General features: G+C 37.4%; 1 protein-coding gene across 2 annotated transcripts in view; it reads right to left on the bottom strand.

Moving 5' to 3' along the window:
* Positions 1–10,306, bottom strand: part of SPPL2A (signal peptide peptidase like 2A) — a 43,853-nt gene extending 33,547 nt beyond the window's left edge. Inside the window, exon 1 of one of the 2 annotated variants that reach the window (XM_064485606.1) lies at positions 10,164–10,306. In XM_064485606.1, coding sequence (XP_064341676.1) covers positions 10,164–10,289 — 126 coding nt within the window. In that variant the 5' untranslated portion in view covers positions 10,290–10,306. Of the gene's footprint in view, positions 1–9,406; positions 9,836–10,163 lie in introns of those variants that run through there. The other variant, XM_031453069.2, reaches the window with a different exon arrangement.
* Positions 10,307–19,818: the final 9,512 nt, after the last annotated feature.

Raw genomic sequence — 19,818 nt, 5'->3', positions numbered from 1 at the left:
TGATGTAAATGTTTTAAAATTGACTGTAGTAATGGCTGCAGATATCTGTAAATATACTAAAAGCCACTGAATTGTACACTTTAAATGGGTGAATTTTATGTTATGTGAATTATACCTCAACAAAGCTGTCCTCCCCAAAGAAACACTAAACAAGAAGTTATAGTCTTACTGGGAAGATTAAAAACAAACATGAAATAGATACTCACAAACAGAATATGATTAAAGTCAGAGTCTCTAGTAAAAACTTTAGTAGTTTCTAGGGTGTTAGAAATGCAAATTCTTGGGCTCTATTCCAGACCTACTGAATCAGAAACTCTGGGTAGTTTATTTATTTTTATTAAAATATAATTGATTTACAATATTGTGTTAGTTTCAGGTGTACAGCAAAGTGATTGGGTTCTACATATGTATATACCTACATTCTTTTTTAAAAATTCTTTCCCATTATAGTTTATTTTGAGATACTGAATATAGTTCCCTGTGCTAAATAATAAATCCTATCAGTTTTATATATGGCAGTGTGCATCTGTTAATCCCATCCTTCCAACTTACCCCTCCCTTCCTCTTCAGTAATCATAAGCTTGTTTACTATGTCTATGAGTGTATTTCTGCTTTGTAAATAAGTTCATTTGTACTGGTTTTTAGATTCCACATATAAGTGATATATGATATTTGTCTTTGATTTACTTCACTTAGGATGACAATCTCTAGGTCCATCCATGTTGCTACAAATCGTACTATTTCATTCTTTTTTATGGCTGAGTAGTATTCCTCTCTCTGTGTGTGTGTCTATATATATAGACACATACCACATCTTCTTTATCCAGTCATCTGTTGATGGATGCTTAGGTTCCTAACATGTCTTGGCAATTGTAAATAGTGCTGCTATGCTATATGCTGCTATTACATATAAATATGTAATAGTGCTGCTGGGGTGCATGTATCTTTTTGAATTAGTTTTCACTTTTTCCAAATATATACTGAGGAGTGGAATTGCTGGATCATATGGTAGTTTTATTTTTAGTTTTTTAAGAAAACTCCACACTGTTTTCCGTAGTGGCTGCACCAATTTAAACTCCCAACAGCGTAGGAAGGTTCCTTTTTCTCCACATCCTCTCTAGCATTTATTATTTGTAGACATTTTGATGATGGCCCTTCTAACTGGTGTGAGGAGACACCTCATTGTATCTGTTTATATTTTCAACCAATAATGAAAATATTTTCTCTTAGTAAGAAGCTTAGTATCAAGAACATGAAGGGATTTGGGGATAACATAATCTAGTCCCTTCATTCTACAGCTCAGTCAGGTCCAAAATGATCACAATGAAGTGGTCTCAGGGGCCAGAATTAGAATTGAGCTCTCTAAAACCCAGACCAGCAATCTTTCAAATCTGCTATCATTTCAAGTTCCTTCATGCAGCTGGACACCCCAAGCACCTCTTAGTACCCAACCATCCCCCTCCAGTTTTAATACTAGTCACATATAGCTCTACATTAGCTGCTAACTCCTTCTCTATGATACTGGGCATGCGTCTCCTACCACCACTCAAATTCCTCTAATAACCATTAGTTCCTCCCACATTCTTAATACCACAAACTCTAAGTCCTTTCCTTATACTCTTCTAAATACCCCCACTTCTAGGACTCTAGAGCTTCATGGACTTCCTTTCCTTATGATGACTGCTCCTTATTGCTCATCCCAAATTCTTCCTCTTAACGACAGTCCCAATAACCACTGGTAGGGAAATCAAGCGTTCTCCACAACCATCAAATCATCAGCCTCACACCAGTGCCTTCATATTCTGCATCTTACTTGATCCTCACATACAAGGGAAGCAAGTTTACTAGCCCAAGGTGTGAAGCAGCACTTCTTTTTTTTCTGATTCAAATTTACCTCACATAAAACTTCATGGGATGCCTGTTGTTAATGAACATTTCCTAATTTACCTTATTCAGATCACCTGACTTCAATCATATTCCATATAATCCCATTAATATTGATGTTTAAGTTTATCTTAATGTTATAGTTGCCTATTCCTTTGATCATTTTTCTCCTATATACTTTGCAGTATGACAAGTGTTAAATGATGAGTGAAAAGTCTGAAAAAGAACTATAATGATGTACACTATACTCACATCCTTGCAGGTGTACCATCTCCCCATTTTCCCAGACCAATCAGCCCTTAAACAAAGGGACATGTAAAAAGCTTTATTTCATCAGCCTGCTCACACCGTAACAGTCCTGCACCGACCTTCATGTCCCTATCTCTTGGGGCTACATCCCTGCTTTATACTCCAGTCCTCTGGTAGTTCCAATCATGGGTATTTGAATTCCTGGCCTCTGTTCAAATAGCCTCCTGATGCTGACTCACCAGCCTAACATTAACCTAGGAAACAGGCCTTTCTACTCCTGTCCAAGCTAATAGTACAGTTAGCATATTCTTCCTTGGTTCACATATTTGGTTTGTCTGTATTCTACCCTTCTTTCTCCTTCAAAAGGTATCTGCTAATATTGGATCTACTTTCCAAATGTAAGTTCTTCACATATTCCTTCTGAAAATAACAATTCTCTAGATAAAATTTTACCTAACATACTATCCTCTACTCTGTATCCATGCCATCCTTTGAGTCTACCAGGATTCTGTATCTTGGTCCATTTTTACCTGATCAAGATTGAGCTCTGCATAATGCAATGTTAATCTTTACCCATGTATATATTTCCTTAAAAAACCTTAACAGATTAGTCAAGCATGGTTCTTTTTCCCTAGAGATTATGCTCAGTAATTTTGGCAGTAATTTCTTTTTTTTTTCTTTTCCATTATGGTTTATTACAGGATATTGAATATAGTTCCCTATGCTACACAGTAGGACCTTGTTGTTTATTTTATATATAGTAGTTTGTACCTGCTAATTCCAAACTCCTAATTTATCCCTCCGCTGCGCTCCCCCTGTTCTCCTTTGGTAATCATAAGTTTGTTTTTTATGTCTGTGAGTCTGTTTCTGTTTTGTAAATAAGTTCACTTGTGTCATATTTTATTTTACATATTATTGGTATCATATGGTATTTGTCTTTCTCCATCTGACTTAACTTCACTTAGTATGACAATCTCTAGGTCAATCCATGTTGCTGCAAATGGCATTAGTTCATTCATTTTTATGGCTGAGTAGCATTCCATTGTGTATATATACCACATCTTTATCCATTCACCTGTTGATAGACATTTAGGTTGCATACATGTCTTGGCTATTATAAATTGTGTGGGCAGCAATTTCTTACCCTTTATTATAGATAAATGCTTCTTAAACTTTAATGTTCTTGTTAAAATCAGATTCTGATCTAGCTGTTCTTAGGAGGGGCCTATGACTATGCATTTCTAACAAGCTTCCAGGTGATGCTCTGAAGCTGGTATAAAGATTACACAGTTACAGACTTTATCATGATTAGCAGTGAAACTCACCAGGCTTCTAGACATTACTGAGGTCCTCCTAGGAATTTTCTTAAGAGGTGAAAGTCACATTGTACCTGCAGTATGCTGATATAGCATCATTCATGTTTTGGCCAGCAGTTCCCTCATTTCAACCATAATTTCATTGAAAACTCTTCAGCATATGCATCACTGGGTCCCAGCTTCCCCACTAGCCTCCACAGTCTGTCTGTTAAACGTGGGCCATGTTATTTGTATTGTTATTCATTAGACATACTTAAACCTTCTGTGTCAAGGGGCAGTATGTGAATTTGACTAACTCTCTCTCCAATTAACCCCCTGCCTCTCACTGCAATCTCTCTTCATAAAATCTACAAATTAAACTATTCCTCTATTTTTAGATACCAAATATAAGGCCTGGGGATTTGGGACAAGTTTTGCTAATAAATAGAATTTATTTAAAATGATAACTAGCAAAAAAAAAAAAAAATCAGTTTACTACTAAACCAGAAGAAAAAAGTTACAATGTAATCACTGAATGGTAAACGCTGAGGAGCAGCAGCCACCTACCATTACCTTTACATCACAGCAATGTAGAAGGTGTCCTTTTCTTCACAAACATCTTTCTCTTTATACAGATATGAGTTTTAAGTCAACAGCAATTCAGTAAGAGTTGAAAGGGGCCTCTACAGGAAAGGCAGAACTGGGGTTGTGTGTTTGAATGACATGTTCCAAAGTCAGGCCAAAATAACTTTCTGATCATTCTCTATATTTTCTATGCCTTTTCCCTCCTTAATAAGTTATATAATTAAGACAATCTATGTTCTTTCCACTCCTACTTTCAGTATGCAAGGTTTATGGAAATGATGCACTGAAAAGTGACTAGACCCAGACCCACAGAGATTAAGTGTAATCTTTAATTTCTTAATTAGTGGCTCATTGGGAGTTAGGGCATAGAACAAGGATGTACAGGGATCAGAACAGTGTGTGGGCCATGGGGAATGTAGAGCTAGGATCATTCCTTGCACTTGGAGAATCTGGGGACATGTAATGTACAGGCTAAGAGGTACTGGAGACAAGGTAACCATTCATTCATTCAATACTCTGCAGTCTATGAAGTTCTATGGAGGACAGCAGAGAATGAGTCAGTAAGAGTTTTTCCTTCATGGGGCTTACATGCTATTTGTTACCTAGATCCAGCCTTCTTCCTGGTTTTTCTTAAGAAATATTACCACTTAACTACTACAGAATTTATTATTTACACTCGAATTCACAAACTCAAATGCCTGAAAGGCCAGACAGGTAAATTAGAGTTGATTCAAGACCACAGGACATGGTGATGTTTGGCGAATTGTGGCCTAAAGGTAATCAAATTGAAAAAAAAAAAAAAGTATCTTAGGATAACAGCCCATACCTGGAGTCTTTATGGTCTAGATTGCTGTTAAAAGACCCAATTTCAGGTAAATTTTTAACAAAAACAAATTATTAAATATATAATAAACATGTCTTCAATCCTTAGAACTTTTTTAATGAAAGCAAATGTATAAATGTATAAATTTATCTGATCAGTCTTGTGTTCTATCTCTAAACCACAAAAAAAAAAAAGAAAAAGAAAAATCATTATTGCACAGCTTAGTGGAAAGGTATAAAGAAATGTCTAAAAACACTGGGTTCAAGTCCCCTTTTGATGAGTTTCTATATGATCTAGGACAAGTCATAATCTTCCTGAAACTTCTCTCAGGATTATTTTGAGGTTCTAAGGAAATGTACATGTAGGCGTTACATTTTGGGAAGGAGATAAGACAGCCATCAGTGACTTAAAAATTGTACAATGAGATGCAGAATTCACAAAGACAGCTGAGAGGAGAGAAGGGAAAAGAAAAATTGTGAAGAATATAAAAGTTAAAGGAGGAATGTGATAAAACTAGCTTGTCAAAGTGTGGGCTTAGACATACACCACAGCCTAGGTGGCTTAAACAACAATTTAATCCACAGTATTCCTCCCCTGGCCCCCAAAGTCATATCCTTCTCACATGCGAAATACATTCATTCCATACCAACAGCCCCCAAAGTCTTATCTCATTGCACCATCAACTCTAAAGTCCAAAATCTCATCTAAACATCACCTAAATCTGACATGGTGAGACTCAAAGATTTCATCACAAGGCAAAATTCCTCTGCAGCTGTGAGCTTGTAAAACCAGACAAGTCATGTGCTTCCAAAATTCCAGGCATAGGGTAGACATTCCCATTCCATAAGGGAGAAATCAGAAGGAAGAAACGGGTGAGAGGACCCAAGGAAGTCCAAAGCCTAGCAAGACAGATTCCATTAGCTCTTAAGACTTGAGAAGTATCCTTTTTGGCTCTACGTTCCGTCTTCCAGGCCGACTGGGGTAGAAATGTCACCCCCAGGGCTATGTGGGGTCCCACCCCAAAGGCTCCTGGCATAGACCATAAGGCTTGTGGAAACTGATGTGGTAGCCTTGATGATCTCTGAAATACTTTGGGGAGGTATTTCTCCCTCTTCGTGAAGAATAATGCACATTCACAGCCAAATAGCTCTATCACCCGGTCCTGGCAGATCCAAGAAGTCCAACAGCCTTTCTTCATTTTGTCCCATTTCCATCCCCAACCGTTCAAAGTGGTAGTGTTTCTGCTCATATAATCCCATAAGCTCCTTATCAAGTGACTGTTCAGCCACAGTGTAAAGTGTTCTTTCCAGAACAAACTTTTTTTTTTCAATATGGATAGAAAAGAATTTTCCAAATCTTCAAATTTTGGTTCCTTTCTGCTTAATGATGCCTTCAATTCTTCTCTCTCCTTTGCATTTTACTATAAGCAGTCAGGAAGGACCAAGCTGTTCCTTCAACATTTTGCTTAGAAATCTCCTCAGCTAAATATCTGATTTCACTGCTTACAGTTCTTCCTTCCACACAACACTAGACCATAGTTCAGCCAGGTTCTTTGTCATTTTATAACGAGGACTGCCTTTCCTCTAGTTTCCAATAACACGTTCCTCATTTCCATTTGACACCTCAACAGAATCACCTTTAATGTTCATATTTCTAGCATGTATCTCAAACCTCTTCTAGCCTCTACCCAATTACAAAACTGTTTCCACATGTGTATTGCATGTGTTGCAGCAGAAGCCCACTCCTGGTACCAAAATCTGTCTTAGTTAGATTGTGCTGCATAACAAAATACCAGAGGAAGGGGGTTGGGCAGGGAGAGAGAGCAAGCCCTCTGGTATCTTTTCTTATAAGGGCATCAATCCCATCACAAGGGATCTACCTTCTGACCTCATCTAAATCTAATTATCTCCCAAAGGCCCCATCTCCAAACACCATCAACATTGAGGGGTTAGTTCTTCAACATATGAATTTTGGAAGGACATAATACAGTCCACAGCATGGTAGCTAGGCCTGTCTCTGATAGGTTGGGTAGCAGACACCTAGTTTCTCCAAAAGGTTGAGAGAGAAGGGCAGAAGAGAAGGAACTAAAGAATATTTTTTGAGCTGGTGTAGTGTACAAAGGAATGTAGATTTTAGCAAAAGATTATTCTCCTGGGGACCCTGCTTATCACTTCACTGTCCAAGATGTGGCTATACAGCACTTAAGATTCTTTGAAGTAATGAAAAGTTGAACAGAACTTTTGTAAAATCAGATCCAGGCTAAGCTTCACTCATTCTCTTTGAAGCAACTCTGTGACCGAGTCCAAATAACACTGTGAAATAAAGGTCTAACTGTTGGGTCTGGGGTAGGGGTTGGACTGGGAAAGGACAAGTGTGATATGTAATTATGGCAAAGCCAAGAGAGAATTAACTACCTGCCAGGCACTTTTTATTTCTAGATTTAAATGCCTAATGGGGTTAGAAGTCATTAAGACATCCAGAAGTGCTGTAGCTTGAGTTCACGGGCTCCAGGGAGAAGCTGCACTAAAACAACAATAAACTGTGTTGGAGGAAAGGAACTAGATATCCAGTAAGCAGAAGGAAGGAGAGAGTGAGAGCTCCTGCTGAGGAAAAGGATGTCAGATTTATTAGAGTTCCTCAGAAAAGGAAAGGAATGAGAAAGAGACCATTTCAAGAAAATAAAGGAAGAGTGAAGAAAAAAACAAATCTACTGGGAAACCAACAAGAAACAATCAGTCAATAATACTAGTTGGCACAGAAAAACATCTTTACAATTTAAAAAGATCCTGTCAGTTTTTTCACAGTTACCAGCACAACTCCTGGCATATAAGAGATATATACTAAGTATTTGTAGAGTGAAAGAATGTTACTAAGTCCCCACAATAACCATGCATCTGAGGAGTACAGAATTCAAGATTAACGTGGTGAAATGCAACAAAATGCATGCATGCAATATAAAAAGAATAACATTTAGAATGTGGGAGAGACAGGCTAGCTACAGTTTAGAATAGGGACAAACTTTAGATTTGTGGAGCCCTTGAAATTACACAAAAATTCTGCTTACATTTTTTAGTGAGGGGATTCAGAGGTTTTAATATGAATTTCAACATGAGTTTATGAGTAATTGATGTATTATTAGGTTAATTATTAATTTGTGTTGAAAAAGGATAAGTAGGAACTTATACACACATGCATATTCTTACAATTACCTTAAAATGTTCAAACGAAAATGAGTGCAAAAACACTCAAACAAATTTCATATCTACCTCATAGTTTTATGTGCATTTAAATACTATCCGAATTGTTATCTTTTGGACATGTCTGATTACAAGGTAAACAGCACCTCAAAGATTCAGACCAACACTGCTACTGTTATTCTCTTTACATCCTACTCCCCCAACTCCAAGAAATTTTTAGATACAGTCCCCTATTCATGTCCCTAATGCTGTCTAGCAAGTTATGAATACACCAAAGGCACTAACCACTTCAAGCTTCAATTCTGGTTTCTCAGTAAATGTTAAAGACACTTTCATATTGAATACATTCACTAGTAGTAATCCTTTAAACGGGAGAGTAAGCAAAATATTCGCTTTCAGAGAAGTTACACATTCTAATGGAAATGGAACTAGACAGGCATACAGCATACCAATTCTGTATAAATAAAGCTCATGAAAGTTTCCAATCTGAAACTCCCTAAGTGAAATTCACAAGAAACAAAAACTGAAACACTGAACACTGGCGTCCTGACCCCCACCCACTGAAGCTCCAACTGTTCGGTGTTGAATTTTAAGACATCATTACTTTTTTCTACTCATAAAAAGAAACTTGTGAACACATATTTGTTACTGTTACTTAACCGACTCTCCTCCCATTTAAACTAGGCAGAGAACTGAAAACCACTAAAAGTATTACATTTTTGGTGCGTTCTTTAAAAAAGTATTTTAAACTGTTACTACTACTACTACTACCACTAAGAAAAAGAAAAAAGAAAAGAAAAGAAAAGAAAAGAAAAGAAAAGAAAAGAAAAGAAAAGAAAAGAAAAGAAAAGAAAAGAGAAAGAAATCAAACAAGCCCTAAGGCGAAGCATGAACTACAGAGGAGGAAGGGGGAAAATATCTGTATGAGAGCAATTAAACTAAAGCGCAGTCCCTGAACCGCTAAGTATCCTGGGATCATGTATACTTTTTTCGTCTTCTTTCAGGGTTAGGGTGGGGATAGTGCCGGTTAAGAAGCGGTGAGAAAAGCTGAACATTAAAACTCAGAGGTCAATTAACAACGCCCGGAACAGTGAAAAACTATAGAGAAGCGCCAAGGTCAAAGTAGTGTTGAGGTCTCCGCAGGTAGCTTTCTTGGGGGTAAGGTACTCGGGGACTTCAAAGGACGGGAATGCGGGCTGGAAGGAAAGGGAGTAAAGGGAAGGGGAGAGGGATGAAGGCGAAACACCAGAGCAGGCCGCACAGGCGCGGGCCGTGGGGGGTCCGGCGGGAGCCCAGGGTTGACTAGGAGGGGGTGGGGGAAGGGGCCCCGGCCCCGCCCCGGGGAGGCCCGAGCGCCCGCCCGCCCCCCTTACCAGCGGGAGCAGGAAGCCCCAGAGCAGGGCGGCGGCGGCGGTGGGCAGCGCCCGCTGCGGCCCCATCGGACTGGTGGGAGCCCGGCTGCGCGGCGCGGCGAGGCTCGGCGGGGGAGGCTCCGGGTCCCGTGGCAGCGCTGCCTCGGTGGCCGGGCCGGACAGGGGCGGGTGCGGGGCTGGGATGGGGCCGCCGCGGCTGCTGGAGCCGCCGCTGCAGCGCGAACTTCCTCTTCCGGCCCCGCCCGGAGGACACGGAAATCCCCACGGGGCACGTGGAGTCCGGGTCCGCGCGCGCCGCCAGCCGGGCTCTCGCAGCGTCCCGGAGCTGGCGGGCCACCCGCGGCGGGGCTGGGCGTGTCTGTCTCCAGCTGCCTGACCTGAACGGTCCCTGAATCCGAAGAGGGGCTTTTTCATGGCCTTCTTCCTATTAGCCGCGGAGCGCCTGTTCTGTTCCCAAGTCAAAAATCTTCGTGCCCTGAGTCTTACTCATCTGCTCATCAGCAGTCCTAGCCACTCTCACACTTGTATCTCACATCCGCCCACCTTCTCCAAAACAGCTGTCCAGGCCATCGATGTTTCTCTTCCAAACTGGTCTCGGTCTCCACTACCCACAGCCCATTACTCACGTACCTGTACTACAGATCTTTTTGAAAATGTAAATCAGACCATGTCACTCCCAACCACACTTAGAACAACATCAAAACTCTACTCTGGCCGGCAAAGTTTACATAATGTGGTCCCTGCCTTCTTCTCTTACCCCATCTTCACTACTTTCCCACGCTTGCTTTAAGCCACGTGAGCCGCGTTTGGTTCTTCCGGCCTTTGTACCGGTAGACCTCCCTGCTGGAGTGCTCTTCTCTCTGAATACCTGGCATGCTGGCATTTACTTACCAGCTTAAATGTCACTTCCTCAAAGGGAACTTCTTGGTATACCCAATCTAAAGTAGTCACTTTCACATCACATGATTTGTTTTAATTCTCTGCATAGCACTTTCCACTCTCCTATTCTTTTGCTTTTTAAAAATTTCTTCATTTGTTTATTTATGATGTTGATTGTCACTTGATAGCAAAGGGTATCTTTACTTTGTTCACTGCTGTATCCATTACAACATTTGGCATAAAGTTGTTCCTCAAATATTTGTTGGATGAATATTCAGTACCAAACACTGAATAGAATGCCATCCCACAGCTCAGGGTTTAGTGAGGGACACAGATGTGTGAGCAAACACAGTTCAAGGTAAGTAGTGACACTTTTGTTTGCACAAGATGCTATGGTAGTATTAAAGGGACATTTAAAGGGGTGCCAGGAAAATTTCAACCTAAGCTGAGTCTAGAAGGCTGAGCTAATTTTAGCCAGGCAATGGGTAGGGGAAGGGGGAGACTTCCAGGAAGAGTGAACCATTAGTGTCAAAGCCAAAGGTGACATTGAAGGAACTGCAAAACTTGGCTGATGTTTTAAGTGGTGATAAATGAAGTGAGAGAAAAAGGCAGAGGCCAGATCACAAATAGACTGGGGTGTCCTGCTTGGAACTTTAGGCTCCATTTAGTTGGTGGTGGAAAGAGTAGTGACAGACAATTTCTGTTTTAGAAAGCTCTTTGTGGTGGCAGGTAGTGTGGCAGATGGGTTGAAACAGGGCAAGAGTGGAAGCCAGGAGACCTGTTAGACAACTGTAGTAAATGAACCCAGGCAGTGATAGTGAGGGCCTGAGCTTAGACAGTGGCAGAAGAAACAGGCAGGAGGTAGTGGTGGATATGAAGATTCGTAGCAGAATTTGGTATAACTGAGAGGGCATGGGGGAGAGAGAGGAATGATTCCCAGGATCCTGCTCTGGGCCCTTTATTGAATGATCACCACTGGAGATGGAGGAGGTGGATGATTGGTGTGGGAGGGAAATAATTTTGGACTTGAATTTGAAACGCTTGTGGGACATCCAATTTCAAATGTCTGTAGGTTAATGTCTAAGTGGGTTGGTCTGAAGCTTAGTGGCACAAGAGGCCAGAACTCAGGTCTCCTGCCAGGCAGTCCTAGACTCTTCACTGCATAGGGCTTTTCTAGCTGCCTAGGGCAAGCCAGATTTCTCTTTTGTAAAATGACTGTGATTAGATGACTTCATCTCTAAATATTCCCTTCTGCCCACAGTGGCCCTTTGCCTAGTGAATCTCTAAGGTGGCTCCTGCAGCTGTCTGAAGATCTCTGGTTTTTCTTTCTACATTTATGCCCAGTTTTCCTTCCCCTCATTTGGAGAAAATTTTGTCCCTGCAGCCAGAGAACCTGTGTTATAGGCTAGTTCCTTGTGCAATCTTTAGTTTGTGCCTGCTTTAGTTTTCTCAGCTGAAAAATATGAACAGTAATACCTGTTTTGCCTGTCTCATATGATTATTTTTTAAATTACATGATTTATAACTTGGGTAAAATTACTCTGAAAATTTAAAAAAAAAAAAAAAAGGAGGGAAAGGAGAAGAAAGAAAGAAGGCTGGGTTACTGCTGTATTCCAGTGCCGGCACTGTTTGTCGTAATTCTTCCATCAGAATTTGTTTCTCTTTGGTCAAAGTCCCTGTGCAGGATGAAGTGAAGGAAAATGGGAAGGTTAATGGAAGATTAAAAGATTATTGTTTAATGACTTAACTCTTGGCACAACTGTTAAAGGATATTTGGAGTATACCTCTGTTACATATGAATTCCCCTGGAAGTATTAGATAGGATAAAGGGTAATTGGATAATTTTTAGTCAATTTTTCTCTCTAAATAAACTATGTATAAAACTCAATTATGGAAAATAAGTATCATTAGATTTAATATTATTTTGATTTCTAAATATATTTAGTTAATGGAATTTTTTCCCAATGATAAAGGAATGTTATTGGTTGTCAGAACCCTTCTACATTCTAGGATATGGGCAGGAACTATTGGCTCCATTTTACAAAATAGGAATGTGCTAGGTGACAGCAGAGGAAGAGGTTCCTACCCCAGTACACTAGATCATTCACACAACCTGTTGCTTACTGGTACTTTGCAGTGTTTTTTTACTCAGGGGAAATGGATGAAGTGTTGGTAATGAGCCCCAAAGACTTTCTTGGGCAATCTGGATCATAACTTTAGAGCAGTGATTCTCAGTCTGGACCATTAGTATCACATAGGAGAGCTTTAAAGGATACCGATGCCTGGGTCCCACTAATTCCTCTTCCCTTGTGCCAATCCTAATTTAACTGGTCTGAATGTAGTCTGCGTTATAATTTTCAAAGCTCCTCAGGTGATTCTAACATGCAACTAAGGTTGAGAAACTTTGGTTTAATCAGTGATTTTTAAAGTGTGGCCTCTGGACCAGCAACATCAACAACACATGAGAACTATGAGAAATGCAAATTGCTCCAGACTTACTCAATCAGAAACTCTGGGAGCAGGACCCAGCAATCTGCATTTTAATAAGCCCCCTAAGCAATTCTGATGCCTACTTAAGTTTGAGAACTAGTGGTTCCTTAACTCTGGCTGCACATTTGATTCAGCTGCGAAGTTAAAATGAAAAGGAAACCCTAAGCTCCAGCACTAATCAAACGGAAAGGAAAAGATAGACAAATGCATAATTATAGCTAAAGATTTCAGCACTTCTCTGTCAATAATTGAAAGAACAAGTAGGCAGAAAATCAGTAAGGATACAGAAGACTTATTCAACATTATCCACCAATTTGACCTAACTGACATTTATAGAACACTCCACCTAACAACTGGGTGATACACATGATTTTCAAATGTCCATGGGGTCTTGATCAAAATAAACCATTTGGCCATGAAACATATCTCAATAAATTTAAAGTTTCCAAATCATACCAAGCATGTTCTTTGCCCACAACAGAATTAAATTAGAAATTAATGACAGAAAGATACCTTGAAGATCTTCAAATAATTCAAAATTAAACATACTTTTCTAAATTACCCATGGACCAAAGAAGAAATTACAGAGAATTAAGAAAATATTCTGAGTTAAAAGAAAATGCAAACATGACATATCAAAAGTTGTGGGGTGCTTCAAAGAAATGCACAGCACTTTTAATAGAAAGGTATGAACATTTAAAATCAATGACCTAAGCTTCTGTCTTAAGAAACTAGAAAAGAAGAGCAAATTAAATCCAAAGGTGAGCAGAAGAAAGGAAACGAGAACAGTTGAGCAGAAATCAACAAAACAGGAAACAAAAACAACAGAAGAAACAGTGAAACTAAAAAACTGTTTTTTAAAAAGATTTATAGAGTTGGGAAAACTCTCGTCAAACTGATTACAGGAAAAAGAAAGAAGATATAAATTACCAGTATCAGGAACAATAGAGGAGATATTACTAAAGATCCTTAAGACATTAAAAGGATAACAAATAAATATTATGAACAACTTTATGCCAGTAAAGTTGATGACTTAAGTGTAATGGAGAACTTCCTTGAAAGACAAACTATCCAAAAGAAATAGATATTAGTGATAGATTATCTATTTACAAATAGAATTTGTCATCAAAAGCCTCGCCACAAAGAAAACTCCAGGCCCACGTGGCTTCAAGGGTGAATTCTGCCAACCTTTAAGGAAGAAATAATACAAGTTCTATAAAACACTTTCAAAAACTTGAAGAGGGGGTAATACTTCCCAACTCATATTTTGAATCCAGCATACCCTGATACCAAAACCAGACAGATATTGAAAGAAAACTGTAGAGCAATATCCCTAATGAACATAGATGCAAAAATCTGTAACACAATTTTACTAAATTGAATCCAGAAAAATATAAAAGTGATATATCAATTCTAATTAAGAGTCATCCAAAAAATGCAAGATTGATCCAATGTTTGTAAATTAATCATGTAACTCACCATATCAACACTACAAGGTCAATAAAAATTAAAAAAAAAAACCCTGTATTTATTAACATCAAAAAACCCAAACAGCCCAATTAAAAATAGGCAGAAGAACTGGATAGACATTTTTCCAAAGAGGAAATGCAGATGGTCAACAGGCACACAAAAAGATGCTCAAAATCACTAATCATCAGGTAAATGTAAATCAGAACCACAATGAAATACCACCTCACATCTATCAGAATGGCTATCAACAAAAAGAATACAAACAACTAATGTTGGTGAGGATGTGGAGAAAAGGGAACCCCGTACACTGTTGGTAGGTATGTAAATTGGCACAGCCGCTGTGGACAACAGTATGGAGGTTTCTCAGAAAGCTAAAAAATAGAACTATGATATGACCCAGGAATTCCACTCCTGAGTATATACCCGAAAAAAAAGCAAAAACACTAATTCAAAAAGATACACACACCTCAATGTTCATAGCAGCATTATTTACAATTGCCAAGATATGGAAGCAACCTAAGTGTCCATCAGCAGATAAATGGATAAAGAAGCTGTGGTATAATATGACAATGGAATACTAGTTAGCCATTAAAAAGAAGAATGAAAGTTTGCCATTTGCAGCAACATGGATGAACTTGGAGGGCATTATGCTAAATGAAATAAACCAGACAGAGAAAGACAAATACTGTATAATATCAGTTATATGTGGAAACTAAAAAATACAACAAACTAGTGAATATTAAAAAAAAAAAAAAAAGACTCACAGATATAGAGAACAAACTAATGGTTACCAGTGGAGAAAGGGAAGGAGGGAGGGGCAATATACTGGTAGGGAACTAAGAGGTACAAACTATTAGGTATAAAATAAGTGACAAGGATATATTGTACAACATGGGGAATATAGCCAGTATTTTATAATAACTATAAATGGAGTGTAACCTTTAAAAATTGAGAATCACTACATTGTATACCTGTGACTTATATAGTATTGTACATCAACTATACCTAAATAAAATTTTTTTATAAAATCAACTATATTTCTTAATGTTAGCAACATTTGGGTATCAAAATAGAAAATACCATTTACTATAACGTCAAAAAATATCAAATACTTAGAGATAAAATTGGCAAAAGATATGCAAGACTGAAACATCAAAAACTACAAACGTTGCTGTGAAGTATTAAAGAGGGACCTAAATAAATAAAGAAATATACTATCCTCATGAATTGGGAAAGTCAATACTGTTAAGATGTCAGTTCTTTCTAAATTGATCTTTAGAAATAATGCAATTTCAATCAAAATCACAACCAGTTTTTTTTTTATTATTGTTGAAACTAGGCTACCAATTACAAATTTATAGGGAAATATAAAAGAGCTAGAGTAGCCTAAATAATTTTGAGGGGAAAAAAAAGAATCAAACTTGAGGACTTAAATACCTGAACTCAGACTTTCTGAAATCTACAGCAACTCAGTGTGGTAATGGCATATATATATATATCAATGAAACAGAATAGAGAATCCATAATTAGACCTACACACATATAGCCAATTGATTTTTGACAAACGTGCCAAGGCAATTCAATGGGGAAAGAATAATCTTTTCAACAAATAACTGGTGTTGAAACAGTTGGGTATCCATGCCCCCCAAAATGAAACTCCCCTCAAAATGAAACCCAGTTCTTACTTCATGACATATTCTAAATTTAACTTGAAATAGAGCATAGGCCGAAATGCAAGGGCTAAAACCAAAAAATTTCCAAGAGAAAACATAGGAAAAATATTTTTCTCTTTGTTTTCTTCTAACATTTTGTTAGGCAAAGATTTCTTAGGTAAAACAAAAAACCCAGAAACTATAAAAGAGTAAAAATTGATAAATTGGACTACATCAAAATGAAAAATTTCTGATCATTGAAATATAATGTAAGAGAAGTAAAGGCTAGTCACAGACTGGGGGAAAATATTAGCAAAACTTGTATCAACAAAGGTCTTGTATCTAGGATATATAAGAAACTCTTAATAACTTTATAATAAGACAAAAACCCAATTAAAAATGAAGAAAATATTTAAACAGACAATTTACCAGAGAGAAAAGTATATATATATATATATATATATATATATATATATATATACACACACACTTACATATGCATATATATGTAAATATGCACATGAAAAGATATTCAACATCCTTAGTCATTAGAGAAATGCAAATTAAAAACATCAGATACCTACTAGAATGGCTGAAATAAAAAGACTGACCATACCAGGTGTTGACAATGATATGGAGGAAACAGAACTCTCATACACTGCTGGTGGGAATGTAAAATAATACAATGACTTTGGAAAACTGATAGTTTCTTATAAAGTTAAACATATACATATTGTACGATTCAGTCATTTTATTCCTACCTAGGAATTTACCCAAGAAATGTCCATGTAAAAATTGTCCATGGTTGTCTAAGCTACTCTATTTGTAATAGTCCAAAACAGTAAACAATCCATATATGCACCAGTAGGTGAATTAATAAACAAAATGTGATATATACACATGAAGAATACTACTTAGCAATAAAGAGGAATGAATCCTTTGTGCACAAAAAATGTAAATGAATCTCAAAACCATTAATCTCAGTAAAAAGCTAGACCAAAAAAGAGTATGTAGTGTATGATTCAATTTATGTAAAATTCTGGAAAATATGATCTTACCAGTAGTCACCAAAAGCAGATTTGTTGTTCCCGAGGGAGGATGTGGATGGAGGGATGGGATATAAGAGTGTACAAAGAAATTTTGGAAAAAAAATAAATTTTGGGAGATGATAGAAATATTTGTTATTGATTGTGGTGATAGATTCACAAATGTATACGTACATCAAAACTTATTGCACTTAAAATGTGTACAGTTTACTGTGGCCAGTTATACCTCAAAAAAGCTGCCTAAAAAAACCAATAAATGATACCAAAAAGATCCTATGTCCAAATCTCATCACCAAGAAATTCTGATTTATTTAGTCTGGGGAAGAGCCAAACATTGGTATATTTTAAAACCTTCCTAGGTGATTCTGCTGTGCAGCCAGAGCTGGGAACTACTAGTATAGAGAAATCAACTCCTTATTACTAGCAAACTCAAAGAATTTCTAGGAGTTTCCAGTCAAGAAGACTTTGGGCCATACCTCATTCCTTCTTTCTTTTCTAAAAGTGGAAAAAAGTGTCCCACCAGTTTTCATTTAGTGTTTTCATTGTTGGGGTTGGCTATGTCTGTTGATATCTATCTCTAAACACAACTTATAGGAAACCATCTTTTTTGTTTTTAACAGCTCTATTAGGGTATAATTGACATATAAGCATTGTATATGTTTAAGGTGTACAACTTGGTGCTTTGATATGTATACATTGTGATAAACCTACAATCAAGCTAATTAATATATCCATCACCTCCACAGTTAGCATTTTCTTTTGTGTGTATGTAGTGAGAAAATTTCATTTGAGATCTACCCTCTTGGCAAATTTCAAGTATACAATACAGTACTGTTAACTGTAGTCATCATACTGTAGGGTAAATCTCAAGAAATAATTCATCTTGTGTAAATGAAATTTTGTATCCTTTGACCAACCTCACCCCATCTCCCCTTTCCCCCAGTCCCTGCCAATCAATATTCTATTTTCTGCTTCTGTTTTTTAATTGACGTATAGTTGATTTACAATGTTGTATTAGTTTCTGGTGTACAGCATAGTGACTCAGTTATACATTTATATATATTATTTTTCATATTCTTTCTCATTATTGGTCATTTAAAGATATTGAATATACTTCTCTGTGCTATACAGTAGAACCTTGTTGTTTATTTATTTTATATATACTAGTTTGTATTTGCAAATCCCAAACTCCTCCCCTACCCTTTTTCCCTTTGATAACCAGAGAGACTACTTGGCTTCACATGTAAGTGAAATCAGGTAGTATTTGCCTTTCTGAATCTAACTTATTTCACCTACTATAATGTTCTCCAAGTTCATCCATGTTTTTGCAAATGGCAGGATTTCTTTCCCTTTTAAGTCTAAATAGTATTTCATTGTCTGTGTGTGTATCACACTTTTTGATCCATTTATTCACTGAAGGACATCTGAGTTGCTTCTGTCTTGGCTATTGTGAATAGTGCTGCAGCAAATATGAGAATGTAGGTATCTCTTTGAGATCCTAATTTCAGTTCTTTGAGATATATATCCAGAAGTGGGACTGCTGATTCATATGGTGGTTCCATTTTTAACTTTTTGAGGAACAGTATGGTTTTTCATAGTGGTTGCACCATTTTACTTTCCCACTAACAGTGTACCATTGTTCCAATTTCTCCACACTTACCTTTTGGGGTTTTTTTTTTTTGATAATGGCCAACCTAACAGATGTAAAGTGATACATCATTGTGATTTTGATTTGTATCTCCCTGGTGATTAATGATGTTGAGAATCTTTTCATATACCTCTTGGCCACTTGTATGTCTTCTTTGTAGAAATTCTTTGCCTGTTTCTAACTTAGCTTCTTTTACTACAGAGTTATAAAAGTTCTTTATACATTTTTGGAAATTAACCCTTTATCAGATATATACTTTGTAAATATTTTCTCCCATTCCATAGGCTGCCTTTCACCTTGTTGTTTCCTTTACTGTGCAGAAATTTTTTATTTTGATGTAGTCTCGCTTATTTGTTTTTGTTGCCTGTGCTTTTGGTGTCGTATCTATGAAATCATTACCAAACCCAATGATGTGAAGCACTTGTTTCCCCTATGTTTTCTTCTAAGAGTTTTATAATTTCAGGTCTTATGTTTAAGTTGTTAATCCATTTTGAGTTTATTTTTGTGTTTATCACTCTTTTAATATGAATAATCAATGTTACCACTTCAGCCTCAGCAATTATCTTGTCCACAAATTAAAAGCTGCTTAAAATTGCCTGGTATTATTTTTCTGTAGTGACTACATTGTTTTGGTTAAATACTTTCCTCCTCTAATACCTATTTATGAAGCATTTGTCCTTGAGCAGAACATGTGATTTGAATGCTTCCTGGGCCACTGGAGGTGATTAGGAGCAGAGGGAAACTATCAGCTATGGTGTCATCACTAGATCTTCTCTTTACCTTTTCAATATATATTTATTACTGTTCTTGACAGAGCTGTCTCCCAGTTGGAATTTTGTCAGTAAGTGAAACATAGTACATACTTCCTACCTGAAAGGTGAATTTAAATATTAACTTGAATCTCAAGACATGAAGAAGAGAAGTATTCAATAGATGGAAATATTCCAAGAAAGAATTCATGAAGCTCACAGTTGTAGGGGAGTATGTGACCTAAGGTGACAGACCAAAATTCAGGCTCTGGTCATCTTCGCTTCAGAAATCTTTGTAAGCTCTTAGCAAGGGAACTTCTTGAATGTGAAGCCATACAAGGTTTAATAATAATGTCATATAAACTATTTCTATTATCATTTTAAAACTCACATTTACTTCTGTGTTAGGTGCTTTGTATGCATTATCTAATTAAATTCATCTGAAGTAATTTTATGAGGTAAATTATTGCTCCCATTT

The sequence above is a fragment of the Camelus dromedarius genome, chromosome 5 (genome assembly GCF_036321535.1).
Source record: "Camelus dromedarius isolate mCamDro1 chromosome 5, mCamDro1.pat, whole genome shotgun sequence".
NCBI lineage: Eukaryota > Metazoa > Chordata > Mammalia > Artiodactyla > Camelidae > Camelus > Camelus dromedarius.
Note: the sequence above shows the minus strand (reverse complement) of the source record. Positions and strands in the feature narration are given on the sequence as shown.